General features: G+C 38.9%; 1 protein-coding gene across 3 annotated transcripts in view; it reads left to right on the forward strand.

Moving 5' to 3' along the window:
- Positions 1 to 17,005, forward strand: part of LOC117340923 (sortilin-related receptor-like) — a 64,261-nt gene extending 47,256 nt beyond the window's left edge. For 2 of the 3 annotated variants that reach the window (XM_033902706.1, XM_033902708.1), the window contains 10 exons: positions 1,783 to 2,020; positions 3,129 to 3,227; positions 3,683 to 3,792; positions 4,295 to 4,499; positions 5,359 to 5,465; positions 6,298 to 6,466; positions 6,795 to 6,901; positions 10,859 to 11,075; positions 11,782 to 12,004; positions 12,315 to 17,005. In XM_033902706.1, the coding sequence (XP_033758597.1) occupies positions 1,783 to 2,020; positions 3,129 to 3,227; positions 3,683 to 3,792; positions 4,295 to 4,499; positions 5,359 to 5,465; positions 6,298 to 6,466; positions 6,795 to 6,901; positions 10,859 to 11,075; positions 11,782 to 11,930 (1,401 nt within the window). In that variant the 3' untranslated portion in view covers positions 11,931 to 12,004; positions 12,315 to 17,005. The remainder of the gene's footprint in view (positions 1 to 1,782; positions 2,021 to 3,128; positions 3,228 to 3,682; positions 3,793 to 4,294; positions 4,500 to 5,358; positions 5,466 to 6,297; positions 6,467 to 6,794; positions 6,902 to 10,858; positions 11,076 to 11,781; positions 12,005 to 12,314) is intronic. The other variant, XM_033902707.1, reaches the window with a different exon arrangement.
- Positions 17,006 to 17,277: the final 272 nt, after the last annotated feature.

Here is a 17,277-nt window from a genome sequence, read left to right on the forward strand (position 1 = left end):
CTTTGTAACTGTGGACAGGGGAGGTAACTGTAACTGTGGACAGGGGAGGTAACTGTGTAACTGTGGACAGGGGAGGTAACTGTAACTGTGGACAGGGGAGGTAACTGTGTAACTGTGGACAGGGGAGGTAACTTTGTAACTGTGGACAGGGGAGGAAACTGTAACTGTGGATAGGGGAGGTAACTGTAACTGTGGACAGGGGAGGTAACTTTGTAACTGTGGACAGGGGAGGTAACTTTGTAACTGTGGACAGGGGAGGTAACTTTGTAACTGTGGACAGGGGAGGTAACTTTGTAACTGTGGATAGGGGAGGTAACTGTAACTGTGGACAGGGGAGGTAACTCTGTAACTGTGGACAGGGGAGATGACTCTGTAACTGTGGACAGGGGAGGTAACTCTGTAACTGAGGACAGGGGAGGTAACTTTGTAACTGTGGACAGGGGAGGTAACTCTGTAACTGTGGACAGGGGAGGTAACTTTGTAACTGTGGACAGGGGAGGTAACTTTGTAACTGTGGACAGAGGAGGTAACTTTGTAACTGTGGACAGGGGAGGTAACTGTAACTGTGGACAGGGGAGGTAACTGTGTAACTGTGGACAGGGGAGGTAACTTTGTAACTGTGGACAGGGGAGGAAACTGTAACTGTGGATAGGGGAGGTAACTGTAACTGTGGACAGGGGAGGTAACTTTGTAACTGTGGACAGGGGAGGTAACTATGTAACTTTGGACAGGGGAGGAAACTGTAACTGTGGACAGGGGAGGTAACTTTGTAACTGTGGACAGGGGAGGTAACTTTGTAACTGTGGATAGGGGAGGTAACTGTAACTGTGGACAGGGGAGGTAACTTTGTAACTGTGGACAGGGGAGGTAACTTTGTAACTGTGGACAGGGGAGGAAATTGTAACTGTGGATAGGGGAGGTAACTGTAACTGTGGACAGGGGAGGTAACTGTAACTGTGGACAGGGGAGGTAACTTTGTAACTGTGGACAGGGGAGGTAACAGTATAACTGTGGATAGGGGAGATGACTGTGTAACTGTGGACAGGGGAGGTAACTTTGTAACTGTGGACAGGGGAGGTAACTTTGTAACTGTGGACAGGGGAGGTAACTTTGTAACTGAGGACAGGGGAGGTAACTAACTGTGGACAGGGGAGATGACTGTGTAACTGTGGACAGGGGAGGTAACTCTGTAACTGTGGACAGGGGAGGTAACTTTGTAACTGTGGACAGGGGAGGTAACTTTGTAACTGTGGACAGGGGAGGTAACTGTGTAACTGTGGACAGGGGAGGTAACTTTGTAACTGAGGACAGGGGAGGTAACTTTGTAACTGTGGACAGGGGAGGTAACTGTAACTGTGGACAGGGGAGGTAACTTTGTAACTGTGGACAGAGGAAGTAACTTTGTAACTGTGGACAGGGGAGGTAACTGTGTAACTGAGGACAGGGGAGGTAATTTTGTAACTGAGGACAGGGGAGGTAACTGTAACTGAGGACAGGGGAGATGACTGTGGCCTTTTTACAAGCATATGAGTGGATCATGTGAAAGAGAGGGAGCTGTTGATGGAGTTGTTTAAATAGATATGAAGGAGTTTCTGTCTTCAAAAGAGCATGGTTTTAGCTAGGACATAAAATTATACAAAATATTTAGAATCACATTTAATTAAGGTAACCATGTCTGTCAGTTTGAGAAATGTACAAACTTTGGAAAGACTCTTACAAGGGAAACAATTCTCAGTAGTGTTGTATGAAGAGAATGTAAAGGAAATATGATGTATTTTGTAGGTAACAGCCTCCACCAACTCTGGAGAAAGCCCTAGTTCCAAAAAGGTAACTCTTACAGTGGACGAGGGACTGTTGACCAGTGGTGTTGAGAACCTGGTGTTGACCCCTGGTCAGTACAATGTGTCCCTGACATGGTCCAAGCCTAATAGCTCTGCTAAGGTGGATCAGTATGAGGTGATGTACAACGACGCCTTGGGAACGGAACAAGTACTGAAGACAGCTGGCATAAGGCTGACGGGTAAGAAGTAAAGTTTGGAGAGGAGGAGAATATAAAGCTATGTCCAAAGGTTGTGTACACGATTTATAATGAATCTTTGGGGGGGGGGGGGGGGGGCATATAGTGGTACCCTTGTCTGTCCTGTCCAATTGCTTTCCGTCGTGTCTAGTCCCGTCCCAATGCAATGTAACTTGCTAATCTCAGGAACTGCTGAGTCAATCTTAACCAAACTGTGTTTCAGGGTGTCAAGTGGTGGCATGGGCATTTATGTCTTGCAGACATTTTCTTGTTGTTATTATTGACAGCTCCGGTCACTGACCATCTTATAAAAATGCCATGTTAAAGTCAAGGCAGGGTTAGCACTGGCCTTGAGAAAACCTTGAATTTTACCTTGGGCCTTTAGAAAGCCTTTAATTTCATTTTGGGCCGTGAAAAGCCTTTAATTTTATCCTAGGCCTTGAAAAGCCTTGAAAATTGGTCTACAGCTTTGAAAAATCCTTGAATATTAAGGTTTCATTTTCATTTCGATGCAACTTTGTCTATGCCGCCTCCCCTTACAGACATTTTCTAGTTTTAATTTTGACAGCTCCGGTCACTGACTGTCTTATAAAAATGCCATGTTAAAGTCAAGGCAGGGTTAGCACTGGCCTTGAGAAAATCTTGAATTTTACCTTGGGCCTTGAGAAAGCCTTGAATTTCACCTTGGGCCTTGAAAGCCTTGAAAATTGGTCCACAGCCTTAAAAAATTCTTGAATATTAAGGTTTCATTATTATAAGTAAAACCCTGCTCAATGATCATTTGGATGCAACTTTGTCTATGCCGCCTCCCCTACAGACGTTACGGTTTTAATAAATGTTTGATAAGAATAATTACCATGTCCAGTTGTATTTTGATCAAGTGGATAGTTATAAGTTTCCTTTTTGTTCTCTTGTTCCCTCTCAAGATGACTTAGATGACTGGTAAAATTGGCCTTGGATATTTAATTAAGACATTGAAAGGCCTTGAATTTGGTTTGACATAATCCGTATGAACCCTGCAAGGTCAAATCTTTTGTCCCTGAGCCGTTTTGTCACGATGTTATGATGGAATGTGTTTTAGGCTAACGTCTGTGTGTTTCTTGTTGAATAGTACCCCACCTGTGTCCAAGTGTCTCTTACACTTTCTACGTGAAGGCTGTCAACAACCATGGAACCAGTCCAACTGTGTCACAGATAGCAGCTCCCGCAGGTAAGCATTCTTCATATAAATACCTCAAAGCTAGGTCAAAGGTCAACAATGCCAGTCTTTGTTGTGTCACCAATAGCAACTCTTGATGGTACGTGTCCAGTACACAACATATAAATACCACACAACTAGGTCAAAGGTCATCAGTGCTAGTCTTGTTGTGTCATCAATAGCAACTCTTGATGGTAAGTGTCCAGTACACTTCATATAAATACCACACAACTAGATCAAAGGTCACCTACTGTGCAAGTCCTTCCTTTTCACCAATAGCAATTGGTGATAAGTCTTTTAATCATTATATTATACATAGATATCTCAATTCTAGGTAAAAATTACAAGTTTTATCAATTCATTTTAAGTGACAATACACAAAATGATGTCTACCGTCTTTTTCTTTAACACACGACAGTTTATATATCAAGAACAGTTTCTCTATGATCACGTATTTTCTGTTTTAGGTTCAAAGCAATTCAACTCCTACACACCATTCAAACTTTCCTCCGAGAATTTCAGCCCCGGAAAATACCGCATCAAATGGAAAACTGGGAAAACTCCTCCTTCAGATTTGGTAGGTGTTGTTGAAAATAAAGGGCAGTAACTCTGATTAAAAAGTCTTATAATAATGACAGTATTTAAATTTACCAAATTCTGTCTAGTACTCGGCCTACATTTACACCAATGAGTCCCATTAGTGTTTCAATGTACAATATTCTGCATCGAAAACTATTGTATGTTTTCACTAGTTATGGTGTAGTATATAGACACTATAAGTTATAAATTTGAATGTATTAGAATTTGTTCGGACGATTTAAATTTTCATGATTTTATCAAAGTTTGAAGCTGAAAAAGGATGTAATTTTCACAGAAATTGTGAAACATACCTTATTTTTTTATCAATTAAATTTTCTTCTTTTGAAAGTGCAGTTTGTAGTGACAATAGTGAAAACATTTATTTTTTATTCTTTTTTGTTTTTTGTTGTTTTTATTAGTATTGAAAATTAAATTGTTAAGATAAAATGAAATCTTGATATAAACATGTTGTGGTTATCTCCCCTTTTTTGCCTACACAGACCTACATCCTGTATTATGACTACTCGGCGAGGGACATGGAGCTTGAGAATATTGAGAGTGAGGCACACTCTGTAAATGTCTCTGGCAGCATGTCCTACACACTCACCTCACTCCGAGCCTGCGAGACTTACTTCTACCGAGTCGGAGTGGTGTTACCAGGGACATGCAGGCCTTCCAAACAGAACTTTTTCACTACTGCAGCAGGTAATTGTTTGGTCCTTGCACTACAAGCACTCTATTGATTCAGATCTACACAGGAATCTTTTTCAGATTCAAAGGTCAAGGTCACTGTTACTGGTTTAATAGAAAGTTTTCTGGACAATAACTGAAATCAAAGTGGACCAATCAAACTCAAACGTCACACAATGGTTTTCTTATTTGGAGTGTTTTTAGGGTTTCTTTTTGAGCAAAAATTACGAATGTCAAGGTCACTTAAAAATTTAGTTTCTGGGCAATATGGTCTTTAGAAAGATTGAGAAAATTAAGTCTTTGTCAGTGGATCTGGAGCACACCATATTATACTATACATTGTAATAACAACATGAAGGATTCTGAAAGCTCAGTCAGTACAGCATTAGACAAATGCCACGATAGCTAAAATCCAATGTGTATAATTTCATCCCAGAGCGATTTGTATTTCTGTGGGTGCTGGTATCATAGGTTGTCCTGTGCTGCCACGGTTGTGTCCTTGGGTAAGACACTTCTCCAAATTACTGTGGATAGCAATGGTGAGACTCCTGTATGATATTCAATCAGGTAGCCACCAGCTGCTACAAAGAGAGTCAGAATCATAATGATGCTGGTTGTTCATAAGGTGACATACCCAGCAAGCAAAGCAATCAAAATGATAATGGATAGCACTGATGTGCCTCCCGTATGATGTTTGATCAGGTAGCCACCAGCTACTACAAAGAGAATCATAATGGTGCTGGTTGTTTGCAGGGCGACACACCCAGCAAACAAAGCAATAAAAATTATAAAAGTCTAGTATTGTGATGTTGTGGGTATTGTAGTGTTTGTGCACATAAACATAAAGTTATTGTTTTTTACCCTTTGTTCGTAGATGAAAAAGCGCCTCCCAAGAATACGGACTTCAAACTGGATTACAACACCAAGACCAGTGGAGTGTTGTCCTGGGACGCACCGTGTCTCAACATCAACGTGCCCGACGTACGTACTATTGTGATTATCTAATGAATTTATAATGATATCTAGACAATAGTCATCATGGATATTGAATAATGAAGATATTTATCAATACACAAATGTTTGTGAATATTTATTGAAAGTTTAGACAGCTTATCCATGGATAATCTATGTATTTACAAAACTATGAGGTCATATATGAATATTTCTTAGATATTTTAGCACAGTCAGGAGTCACATGAATACTTAATGAGATATTGATGTCAGTGTAATATTTAGTGAGATATTAGGTAACACACAAAAGAAGGGAAATTTCTAATAAAAGTTTAGAGAGTAGGTTTATTAGGTATTAAGTAACACACAGAAGGAAGTGAATTTCTAATAAAAGTTTAGAGAGTAGGTTTATTAGGTATTAGGTAATACACAAAAGGAAGTGAATTTCTAATAAAAGTTTAGAGAGTATGTTTATTAGGTATTAGGTAACACACAAAAGAAAGTGAATTTCTAATAAAAGTTTAGAGAGTAGGTTTATTAGGTATTAAGTAACACACAGAAGGAAGTGAATTTCCAAGAAAAGTTTAGAGAGTATGTTTTTTAGATATTAGGTAACACACAGAAGGAAGTGAATTTCCAAGAAAAGTTTAGAGAGTATGTTTTTTAGATATTAGGTAACACACAGAAGGAAGTGAATTTCTAATAAAAGTTTAGAGAGTATGTTTATTAAGATAAACTCTAAACACATATTTTAGAAAAAGGTTACAGGTCCATCTGTAAACATTAAATATAAGTTAAAACTTGCATGTCTGCAAAAATGAAAACAAAACAGGTTTAATATGTTGTATTTTATGGTTCACAGAACTACACTGTATACATCGTTGAGGTAAACACCAGCACCTCAAATGCCTTCCTAATGCGGTCAACGTTCATGAACCTTACTGACTTGAAGCGTGGTGCCACCTACAATTTGACAGTCCGCTCCAACTTCTTAGATTCCAGACGTTCAGAGCCCTACATCTTCAAAGTTTGTAAGTAGATTTGATATCTTTGTAATAGACATATTGTATGATACTACCTTAATTCTTCACACAAAGAAAATGTTTCGTTTTTGTCCCAAAGTTAGTGTGAGACTATTTAAGTTAATTATCTGTGATGGGGTTTGTCCCAGGGTTTAGTTTAATACCTGTGACGCTATTTAAGTTAATTGTCTGTGATGAGTTTTGTCCCAGGGTTTAATCTAATACCTGTGACGCTATTTAAGTTAATTGTCTGTGATGGGTTTTGTCCCAGGGTTTAGTTTAATATCATTATCTGTGAGACTATTTAAGTTAATTGTCTGTGATTTTTCATTCTCAGCACCCTTTGGGGCCCCAACAGAATTCGAAGTTCTCATAGAAAACAGTGGTAAAGTAAAACTAATGTGGAAGCCTGCCAAGGACGCTCCTTCAGACCAACAATTCAAGGTTTGTACTATTGTGTCTGTAAAAAGGATTTGTGTGTGTCCTGTTTACCTGTTTAGTGTTGACAAGAAATGTGTGTCCTGTTTACCTGTGTAGTATTGACAAGAAATGTGTGTCCTGTTTACCTGTGTAGTATTGACAAGAAATGTGTGTCCTGTTTACCTGTGTAGTATTGACAAGAAATGTGTGTCCTGTTTACCTGTGTAGTGTTGACAAGAAATGAGTTCTGTTTACCTGTTTAGTGTTGACAAGAAATGTGTGTCCTGTTAACCTGTGTAGTGTTGACAAGAAATGTGTGTGTTATGTTTACCTGTGTAGTGTTGACAAGAAATGTGTGTCCTGTTAACCTGTGTAGTGTTGACAAGAAATGTGTGTGTCCTGTTTACCTGTGTAGTGTTGACAAGAAATGTGTGTCCTGTTTACCTGTTTAGTGTTGACAAGAAATGTGTGTCCTGTTTACCTGTGAAGTGTTGACAAGAAATGTGTGTGTCCTGTTTACCTGTGTAGTGTTTACAAGAAATGTGTGTCCTGTTTACCTGTTTAGTGTTGACAAGAAATGTGTGTCCTGTTTACCTGTGTAGTATTGACAAGAAATTTGTGTCCTGTTTACCTGTGTAGTGTTGACAAGAAATGAGTTCTGTTTACCTGTTTAGTGTTGACAAGAAATGTGTGTCCTGTTAACCTGTGTAGTGTTGACAAGAAATGTGTGTGTTATGTTTACCTGTGTAGTGTTGACAAGAAATGTGTGTCCTGTTAACCTGTGTAGTGTTGACAAGAAATGTGTGTGTCCTGTTTACCTGTGTAGTGTTGACAAGAAATGTGTGTCCTGTTTACCTGTTTAGTGTTGACAAGAAATGTGTGTCCTGTTTACCTGTGAAGTGTTGACAAGAAATGTGTGTGTCCTGTTAACCTGTGTAGTGTTGACAAGAAATGTGTGTGTCCTGTTAACCTGTGTAGTGTTGACAAGAAATGTGTTCTGTTTACCTGTGTAGTGTTGACAAGAAATGTGTGTCCTGTTTACCTGTGTAGTGTTGACAAGAAATGTGTGTCCTGTTTACCTGTGTAGTGTTGACAAGAAATGTGTGTGTCCTGTTTACCTGTGTAGGGTTGACAAGAAATGTGTGTGTCCTGTTAACCTGTGTAGTGTTGACAAGAAATGTGTGTGTCCTGTTTACCTGTGTAGTGTTGACAAGAAATGTGTGTGTCCTGTTAACCTGTGTAGTATTGACAAGAAATGTGTGTGTCCTGTTTACCTGTTTAGTATTGACAAGAAATGTGTGTGTCCTGTTTACCTGTGAAGTGTTGACAAGAAATGTGTGTGTCCTGTTTACCTGTGAAGTGTTGACAAGAAATGTGTGTGTTCTGTTTACCTGTGTAGTATTGACAAGAAATGTGTGTCCTGTTAACCTGTGTAGTGTTGACAAGAAATGTGTGTGTCCTGTTTACCTGTGTAGTGTTGACAAGAAACTGACAGGACACTCATCTTACACTTACTGTAAATTCGTAGTAGCATTTCCTAAAATGTACTTGTTCTATCAAAGTCAAATTTTGCACATGTACGAATTGTAGGGTTGACAAGAAATATGTGTGTTATGTTAAACTGTGTAGTGTTGACAAGAAATGTGTGTCATGTTAACCTGTGTAGTGTTGACAAGAAATGTGTGTGTCCTGTTTACCTGTGTAGGGTTGACAAGAAATGTGTGTGGCCTGTTAACCTGTGTAGTGTTGACAAGAAATGTGTGTGTTCTGTTTACCTGTGAAGTGTTGACAAGAAATGTGTGTGTTCTGTTTACCTGTGTAGTGTTGACAAGAAATGTGTGTGTCATGTTAACCTGTGTAGTGTTGACAAGAAATGTGTGTGTTATGTTAAACTGTGTAGTGTTGACAAGAAATGTGTGTGTCCTGTTTACCTGTGAAGTGTTGACAAGAAATGTGTGTGTTCTGTTTACCTGTGTAGTGTTGACAAGAAATGTGTGTGTCATGTTAACCTGTGTAGTGTTGACAAGAAATGTGTGTCATGTTAACCTGTGTAGTGTTGACAAGAAATGTGTGTGTTCTGTTTACCTGTGTAGTGTTGACAAGAAATGTGTGTCATGTTAACCTGTGAAGTGTTGACAAGAAATGTGTGTGTCCTGTTTACCTGTGAAGTGTTGACAAGAAATGTGTGTGTTCTGTTTACCTGTGTAGTGTTGACAAGAAATGTGTGTGGCCTGTTTACCTGTGAAGTGTTGACAAGAAATGTGTGTGTCATGTTAACCTGTGTAGTGTTGACAAGAAATGTGTGTGTCCTGTTTACCTGTGTAGTGTTGACAAGAAATGTGTGTCCTGTTAACCTGTGTAGTGTTGACAAGAAATGTGTGTGTCATGTTAACCTGTGTAGTGTTGACAAGAAATGAGTGTGTTATGTTAACCTGTGTAGTGTTGACAAGAAATGAGTGTGTTATGTTAACCTGTGTAGTGTTGACAAGAAATGTTTGTGTCCTGTTAACCTGTTTAGCGTTGACAAGAAATGTGTGTCCTGTTTACCTGTGAAGTGTTGACAAGAAATGTGTGTGTCATGTTAACCTGTGTAGTGTTGACAAGAAATGTGTTCTGTTTACCTGTGTAGTGTTGACAAGAAATGTGTGTGTTATGTTAACCTGTGTAGTGTTGACAAGAAATGTGTGTGTCCTGTTAACCTGTGTAGTGTTGACAAGAAATGTGTGTGTTATGTTAACCTGTGTAGTGTTGACAAGAAATGTGTGTGTTATGTTAACCTGTGTAGGGTTGACAAGAAATGTGTGTCCTGTTAACCTGTGTAGTATTGACAAGAAATGTGTGTGTTATGTTAACCTGTGTAGTGTTGACAAGAAATGTGTGTGTCCTGTTTACCTGTGTAGTGTTGACAAGAAACTGACAGGACACTCATCTTACACTTACTGTAAATTCGTAGTAGCATTTCCTAAAATGTACTTGTTCTATCAAAGTCAAATTTTGCACATGTACGAATTGTAGGGTTGACAAGAAATGTGTGTGTTATGTTAAACTGTGTAGTGTTGACAAGAAATGTGTGTCATGTTAACCTGTGTAGTGTTGACAAGAAATGTGTGTGTCATGTTAACCTGTGTAGTGTTGACAAGAAATGTGTGTGTCCTGTTAACCTGTGTAGGGTTGACAAGAAATGTGTGTGGCCTGTTAACCTGTGTAGTGTGGACAAGAAATGTGTGTGGCCTGTTAACCTGTGTAGTGTTGACAAGAAATGTTTGTGTCCTGTTTACCTGTGTAGTATTGACAAGAAATGTGTGTCATGTTAACCTGTGTAGTGTTGACAAGAAATGTGTGTGTCATGTTAACCTGTGTAGTGTTGACAAGAAATGTGTGTGTCCTGTTAACCTGTGTAGGGTTGACAAGAAATGTGTGTGTCCTGTTTACCTGTGTAGGGTTGACAAGAAATGTGTGTCCTGTTTACCTGTGTAGTATTGACAAGAAATGTGTGTGGCCTGTTAACCTGTGTAGTGTTGACAAGAAATGTTTGTGTCCTGTTTACCTGTGTAGTATTGACAAGAAATGTGTGTGTCATGTTAACCTGTGTAGGGTTGACAAGAAATAAATTCCATATCCAACAACCACTCGTTGTGTAACCTCTATATATATACTCCATACCTGTTTGTATATTGTATACCTGTATCTATATTATAAGTATACCTGTTTACCCGCAGGGCCATGTAGGCCGAGTGGTTAAGGTGTCCCGACACTTTATCACTAGCCGTCCACCTCTGGGTTTCAAGTTCGAAACATACGTGGGGCAGTTGCCAGGTACTGACCGTAGGCCGGTGGTTTTTCTCCGGGTACTCCAGCTTTCCTCCACCTCCAAAACCTGGCACGTCCTTAAATGACCCTGGCTGTTGACAGGACATTAAATAAAATAAACAAACAAGCAAAGTTTACCCGTATTCTACCTGTATGTTACCTTTATTACAGGGCTATGACGTTTTCTACAGTCGACACCACCATGTAGATGTGAGCGGCAATATTGACCATGATCAAAAGGACAACTACACTTTCCACCAGACAACCACAGCTGTTTCCATGGAGATTGCCCTGGATGGTACATACGAATACTACTTCAAAGTGCGTTATGCTGCGGTCGACCACTACCCGGGCACGTTCACCGAGCCAGTCCAGGTGGCAGCCTCAGGTTAGTCCCCTGCATTAGTATATAATGGCCCCAACTGTCTTTTCTATGTGGAATATCAGTTTTCATTTCATAAGTCCCCTACCGCTGAACCGTGGGGACTATAAGTTTCCTCCCCGTCTGTCCATCTGCATGTCCGTCCGTCTGTCAGTCTTCCGCACTGCTCTCAGTTATGCTTCAAGGTACATCAGTAACAGTTGTTATGTAACTTCAGTATGACTAGCTTCAGATCAAGTTTGAGTTTCAGGGTTTTTGGGCCAAGGTCAAAGTCACTGTTACTATTTTTAGCAGGGGCCTGTAAGGAGCATGTATTGATTTAGCAATACCCTGCATACTTGTAATTTTTTTTTTTTTTTGTTTTGTTTTTGTTTTTTTGGGGTTTTGTTGTTGTTTGTTTTTTTTGTTTTGTTGTTTTTGTTTTGTTGTTTTTTGTGTTTTTGTTTTTTTGTTGTGTTTTTGTTTTTGTGTTTTTGTTTTGTTTGTTTTTTGTTTTTTGTGATTTTAGTATCATATGGAATGCCCACTATGTCCATCCAGCAACAATTGCGAGAAGTTTTTTAGGCCCTAAAATCCATGATGGTTGATGTGGTTTCTTGGTGATAAGAGAGGATTTAAAGTCGGACACAATGGAATCCTTAATTAGCTATTTCAGTGATTTCATTATACATTTAGTCATGTTTGACATACAATTGTCATGTGATTGTTTCAGGAATTCTCCATTTGCCAGTGAACCAGGCAACTGTGGCATTGTCTAAGAAGAACCTCATCGGGATATTTGTTGTGGTGGCCGTCATCGTTGTAGCTCTTGTTGTTGTTCTTGCTGTCTTTCATCGTCCGCCATCATCGACTACAGCGTAGCTTCCTGTCCTTTGCAAACAGCCACTACGACACCCGCTCTGGGACAACCACCTTCTCAGGAGCCAATGAACTTGGTAAGTAATAAGTCCACAAATAACAGGCCCCGAAATCTGAAGCCTTTTTCGTAAAACAATTATATTTCTCAAGATTTAAATATCGTTATTAATAATATTAAAAAGTTCAGTCTGCTGAAATACTCCAAATGAACTGATTTTGATGTCATCACATGTAAAGTGTATCATATTTTAACGGTTAAGCACTGTGAGGAATAAGCTCACCTCTATTATTTGCCATTCAAAATGGATTAGTGAAATGAAAATAAGATTACCACAAAAATATCGAAAATTACAGTAACCTTATCTGTCCTATTTGCAATACTTGCAGGTGAGGATGAAGATTCTCCAATGATCCAAGGTTTCTCCGATGATGAACCGCTGGTTGTGGCGTAAAGTGGTCGTGGAAATCTGCAAACTCAACAACAAATCCAATATTACCATCATCAGAATTGATGATGGTGCCCCTCTGGGGACGTTAAGCTGTTATATTGTCTCATCTTTGGCCATCATAAACTTTTTAACTGTCAGATGGGCATCAGGTGTTATCGGACTAGAGATAATAGGATGTTCTTGGATCGGTGAAGTTGGATGTTAATCCTGAGATTACAACACCAGGTACTGGAGCACCTTGCCCAGTGCCTTATGCATAATATAGAGTCCCTCTCCAGTAGCCAGGAACAGGAACCTTGTTAGTCACGACACTGTTGCTATGGAAACATGTGCTGAAAACTACTCAAGACCCTTGTGAAGCACAAAAAGAAATATTTTTATTTTGAGGTCAGAGGTCAGTGTCAGATTACCAAGGTTCCTGATTAATGAGGTGAACTTTTATCTGTGCCCATCATTGAGATTCCGACCTCTCTGCACTTAGGAGATAAGACTGGAGTTTTGAGTGTGACTGTGACTTAGGGAGCTGATGGGGCGACCTGTTTGTAGTGGAGAGTAAGTGTGAACTTTGTGATATTCTTAAACAAGTTCCAGAGTGTAAGATAACGTACATATCATGACTTTTTCTCCCTCGGGTCAAAGGTCAACTCGGTGTTTTGTTTTGGAGGTGAATCATTACATCATATTTTATGCATATAATGTATGTTGATTACCAAGGGGAGACAATTCACTAATAAATATTTTCCATGATTTCTTCTCTAAAAATTATTACACGATATTGAAATCAGTGTTTGAATCACAAAACGACCATAGGTTAAATATTTGGTAATATTGTAAATCTGATACAAGTTATCTCCCTTCTTTGGGTTGTCGGTATCACATACTGGATTGTCTCCCTTTTCTGTGGCGATCTGACTGATGACCCCACAAGGACACCAGTGATCCATTGGATTAAGATCTGTTGGTTTTATTTTTTGTAATTTTAACATTTATAATTTGATCTGATTAAGTATGCTTTCTATATATTACTGATAAATGTTTTTGATTGATGAAGAGTGTTGAGTGCTAAATGTGAAAAATGTGTCACTATTATGTGGATATTATGTTTATTTAGCAATTTTGTGATTTATTTACCAATGATCATATCACCCTCTAAGTTCATATTTACTGTATATCTGTTTATATTTACTGTATATCTGTTTATATTTACTGTATATCTGTTTATATTTACTGTTTATCTGTTTGTGTCTCCTCTATGTCTTTATATTTACTGGAGCTCCGTATGACTGAACATCTTAATGTAATAAAATATGGTCATGTGACTATAAGTTCTCATTTTGGACCACAACTTAACAATCAAACCTTTGTTTTATCACGGGCAAAACTCCAACCACACTTTGTTCAAACTCATAATGAAATCTTGAATCTCTGAAATCTGCTGAAATCTCTGAAATCTTTTAAAAGCGTTTCCTAATTTAATCATGTTAAGAGCGATATTAAAAATAACCTGCGTTTATTCTATTTATTATTTGATAAATTTTAGATTTCTCAGCTTTCATAAGTATCTCTTAAGCATTTATTAGAGGAGTGCAGAATATAAGATGGCTTTAAGTTTTCTATAATTATGTTACTGTAGCAGCCTGTCGACAGATCTATTTTTAGCTGACGAGGTGTGACCGTAGCTTTAGCTCGTTATCTTATGTTGTACATCTTATTGTATTATAACTATTTATACTAATGAAAATGCAAATGTGCCATTAAACAAATGATTAAGAAAACTCTTAGTGTCTCCTGAAGAAGATATAAAATTTTCTGAACAAAACCATTTTGGAAGATGCCGACATTAATCGTAGGAATAAAAGCCCAGTCAACTTACTGGTAGTGTAGCATGTTTTAACAAACCAAAGTTTATAACTGCTGTAAGCTGTCGGTGGTGTCAGTTAATTGGTAACTTTGTCATCATTAAAATTTTGTTAATACTATGACAGATAATTAAGAACGATATTGTTTGGGTATCACAGCAGGCAGTCCAAAGCTTCCAAAATCTGGTGGGGAATGCTGGTATAATTATGACTTATTTTTTATAAAAAATGAAGTATATGGATGGTGTATATAAAATATTTACAAATTGGTACGATTCCAATGGTAGGTGGTTGCCATGTGACGGTGCAATTTTGATAGTGTAAGTCGTGATAGATTTTGTATCGCCTCTGGTCTCTGAACATGTGTTCGGACAAGATTTAGTAAGATCTGTCATTGAAGGTGGCAGATCATGTAGATATGGCTCGTCTTGAAACTGTTATACCTCGTTGGAAGAAATGTGCCACTGTGACCTTGACATTAGGTGTAATTGTTTTATATCAGGGGTGGCCTACTCGCAGTAGAATTGTGTATTAAATGTCCATGATTTATTTACATTGATTTTCACTTTAGTTAATGGGACATGACCTAGTAATGTGAGCCTTTCTGTGAGGAGGCGTGGCCTAGTGTTATGGGTGTGGCTTAAGTGTATGATAAGAGGTGTGGCCAAGTGAGATGGGATGGCTGTAAGGAGGCGTGGCCTAGTGTCATGGGTGTGGTTGTACATGAGGGACATGTGGCCAAATGTCAGGGCAGTTTATGTGGGAGACATGGCCGGGTGACACAATGGCCGTTTGTGAAGGAGGGGTGGCTAAGTGTGATGGGCATGGCTGTATGTAAGGGAGGTGTGGCCTAGTGTCATGGGTGTGGTTTATGAAAGTGAGGTGTGGTCTAGTGTCATGGGCGTGGTTTATGAAAGTGAGGTGTGGTGTAGTGTCATGGGCGTGGCTTATGTAAGGGAGGTGTGGTCTAGTGTCATGGGTGTGGCTGTTTATGAAAGAGGCATAGCCAAGTGTCACAGCTGAATTTGCTGGAGGCATGGCCTTGTGTCATGGGCGTGGCTACAAATGAGGAGGTGTGGCCCAGTGTCATAGGTGTGGCTACATATGAGGAAGGTGTGGCCTAGTGTCAGATGTGGCTGCATGTGAGGGAGGTGTGGCCAAGTGTCACGGCTGTGTGATGGATGTGAGAGCACTTTTAACCAGAGAACTGAGGACCCCTGATAGGGGCAATCTGTCAGATTATAGATCTGCCATTCATATATAAAGTTTATTTTTCCTATATGTGTCATGTTTTTGTTTATGTGTAAAATCATTGATGGAAATATGTCTTAAATACTATGTACACTACAAATCATGTCTAATGTATGAAACAACATTTCTCATTTTGTACAAACTTGTTTCCCTCATGCTTGTTATCCCGATGTGCTGCGATTGGTTATAATACAAAAGCAATACTTCAATTTGAGTGTCCCATCACTCTTAATGGGAGAATGATCCAGGGCTTTTTCCAAATCAAAATAATTTTAAGTAGAAAATTTTGAAAAATATTAATTTGATTTTATTAATATAGCTTGATGCATTTAAGGGGTATGTCCTGAAGCCCCTCCTTAGAGCTGATTTGTTATAATATGTACCGACAATAAATAAAGTTTGAATTGAATTGAATTGAAATGAAGCCCCACAAAAGCTTGTGGATCATTCTCTATAAATGTGTTACTCATTATAATTGCACACAAAAAAACATGTTCCCAAGTATATATATCAAAATGTACCAAGGAATACAAATACTTTTGTTGATAATATGACTTGTATTCTTCATAAAAGCCGTGGTAAAATTGTACAATGGTCTTATCGCCAATGCTCTGTCTTGGTCACTCTCATTGTGTATATTTTTACCTGTGTGTTAAGCAGATGTCAGTTTGTTCCAGTGCTAAAAGTCTTCAACACCAGTAGGATTTTCCCATGGCAGACCGACTCATTTTATGAACCGTTGGGCGTGTTCACGTTACGGCTTGGAGACGTTTGGGTTGTATGTAATGATGTAAAATGATCTTTATAATGATATTTATATTCTGTTATGGATGTTTACACAGAAATGATATTCGAAAAAAAATATTTACACAGTAAAACTGTTTGTTACTATGGTACATAATAAATGTAGGTGTTGGGGGAAATTCCTAAGAATGGCGAGGCCTGTTTGGTGTTGGGGGAAATTCCTGAAAATTCCTAAGAATGGCGAGGCCTGTTCGGTGTTGGGGGGAAATTCCTGAAAATTCCTAAGAATGGCGAGGTCTGTTTTGTGTTGGGGAAATTCCTAAAAATTCCTAAGAATGGCGAGGTCTGTTTTGTGTTGGGGGAAATTCCTAAGAATGGCGAGGCCGGTTTGGTGTTGGGGGGGAAATTCCTGAAAATTCCTAAGAATGGCGAGGTCTGTTTTGTGTTGGGGAAATTCCTAAAAATTCCTAAGAATGGCGAGGTCTGTTTTGTGTTGGGGGAAATTCCTAAGAATGGCGAGGCCGGTTTGGTGTTGGGGGGAAATTCCTGAAAATTCCTAAGAATGGCGAGGTCTGTTTTGTGTTGGGGGAAATTCCTAAGAATGACGAGGCCTGTTTGGGATATATTTAATGAAGCCTGGCTCGCTGTGCTACTCAGCCCAAGTTAAGCTGTAGTAGTGACCACCATTCTGTTGTTGAGTAATTGTGGCACTGGTTCTATGCAATATGTTAATTGAAAAACATTCCATTAATAAAATCGTGTTAATTCCATCGGAGATTTTGTCTTTGTTTTGTTTTTTCTAGATTTATATACTTTAATACTGATGTTGACAAATATGAACTCATGCCCAGCAAGGTGACGGAAAAGTAATATCTGTCAAACAGGAAATAACTGCAATATTCACACAAGAGGCCTAGAAGGCCTGTATCACTCACCTGTATATTCAAACATTTAAAGTATTTTCTTGCTAACAGCAAATAGGAAAGGGTCTTCTTTTATCATATAACATTGAACTGGAGATGGTTAACTTTACTCCTACTTGGTAAA

The sequence above is a fragment of the Pecten maximus genome, chromosome 13 (genome assembly GCF_902652985.1).
Source record: "Pecten maximus chromosome 13, xPecMax1.1, whole genome shotgun sequence".
NCBI classification, from domain to species: Eukaryota; Metazoa; Mollusca; class Bivalvia; order Pectinida; family Pectinidae; genus Pecten; species Pecten maximus.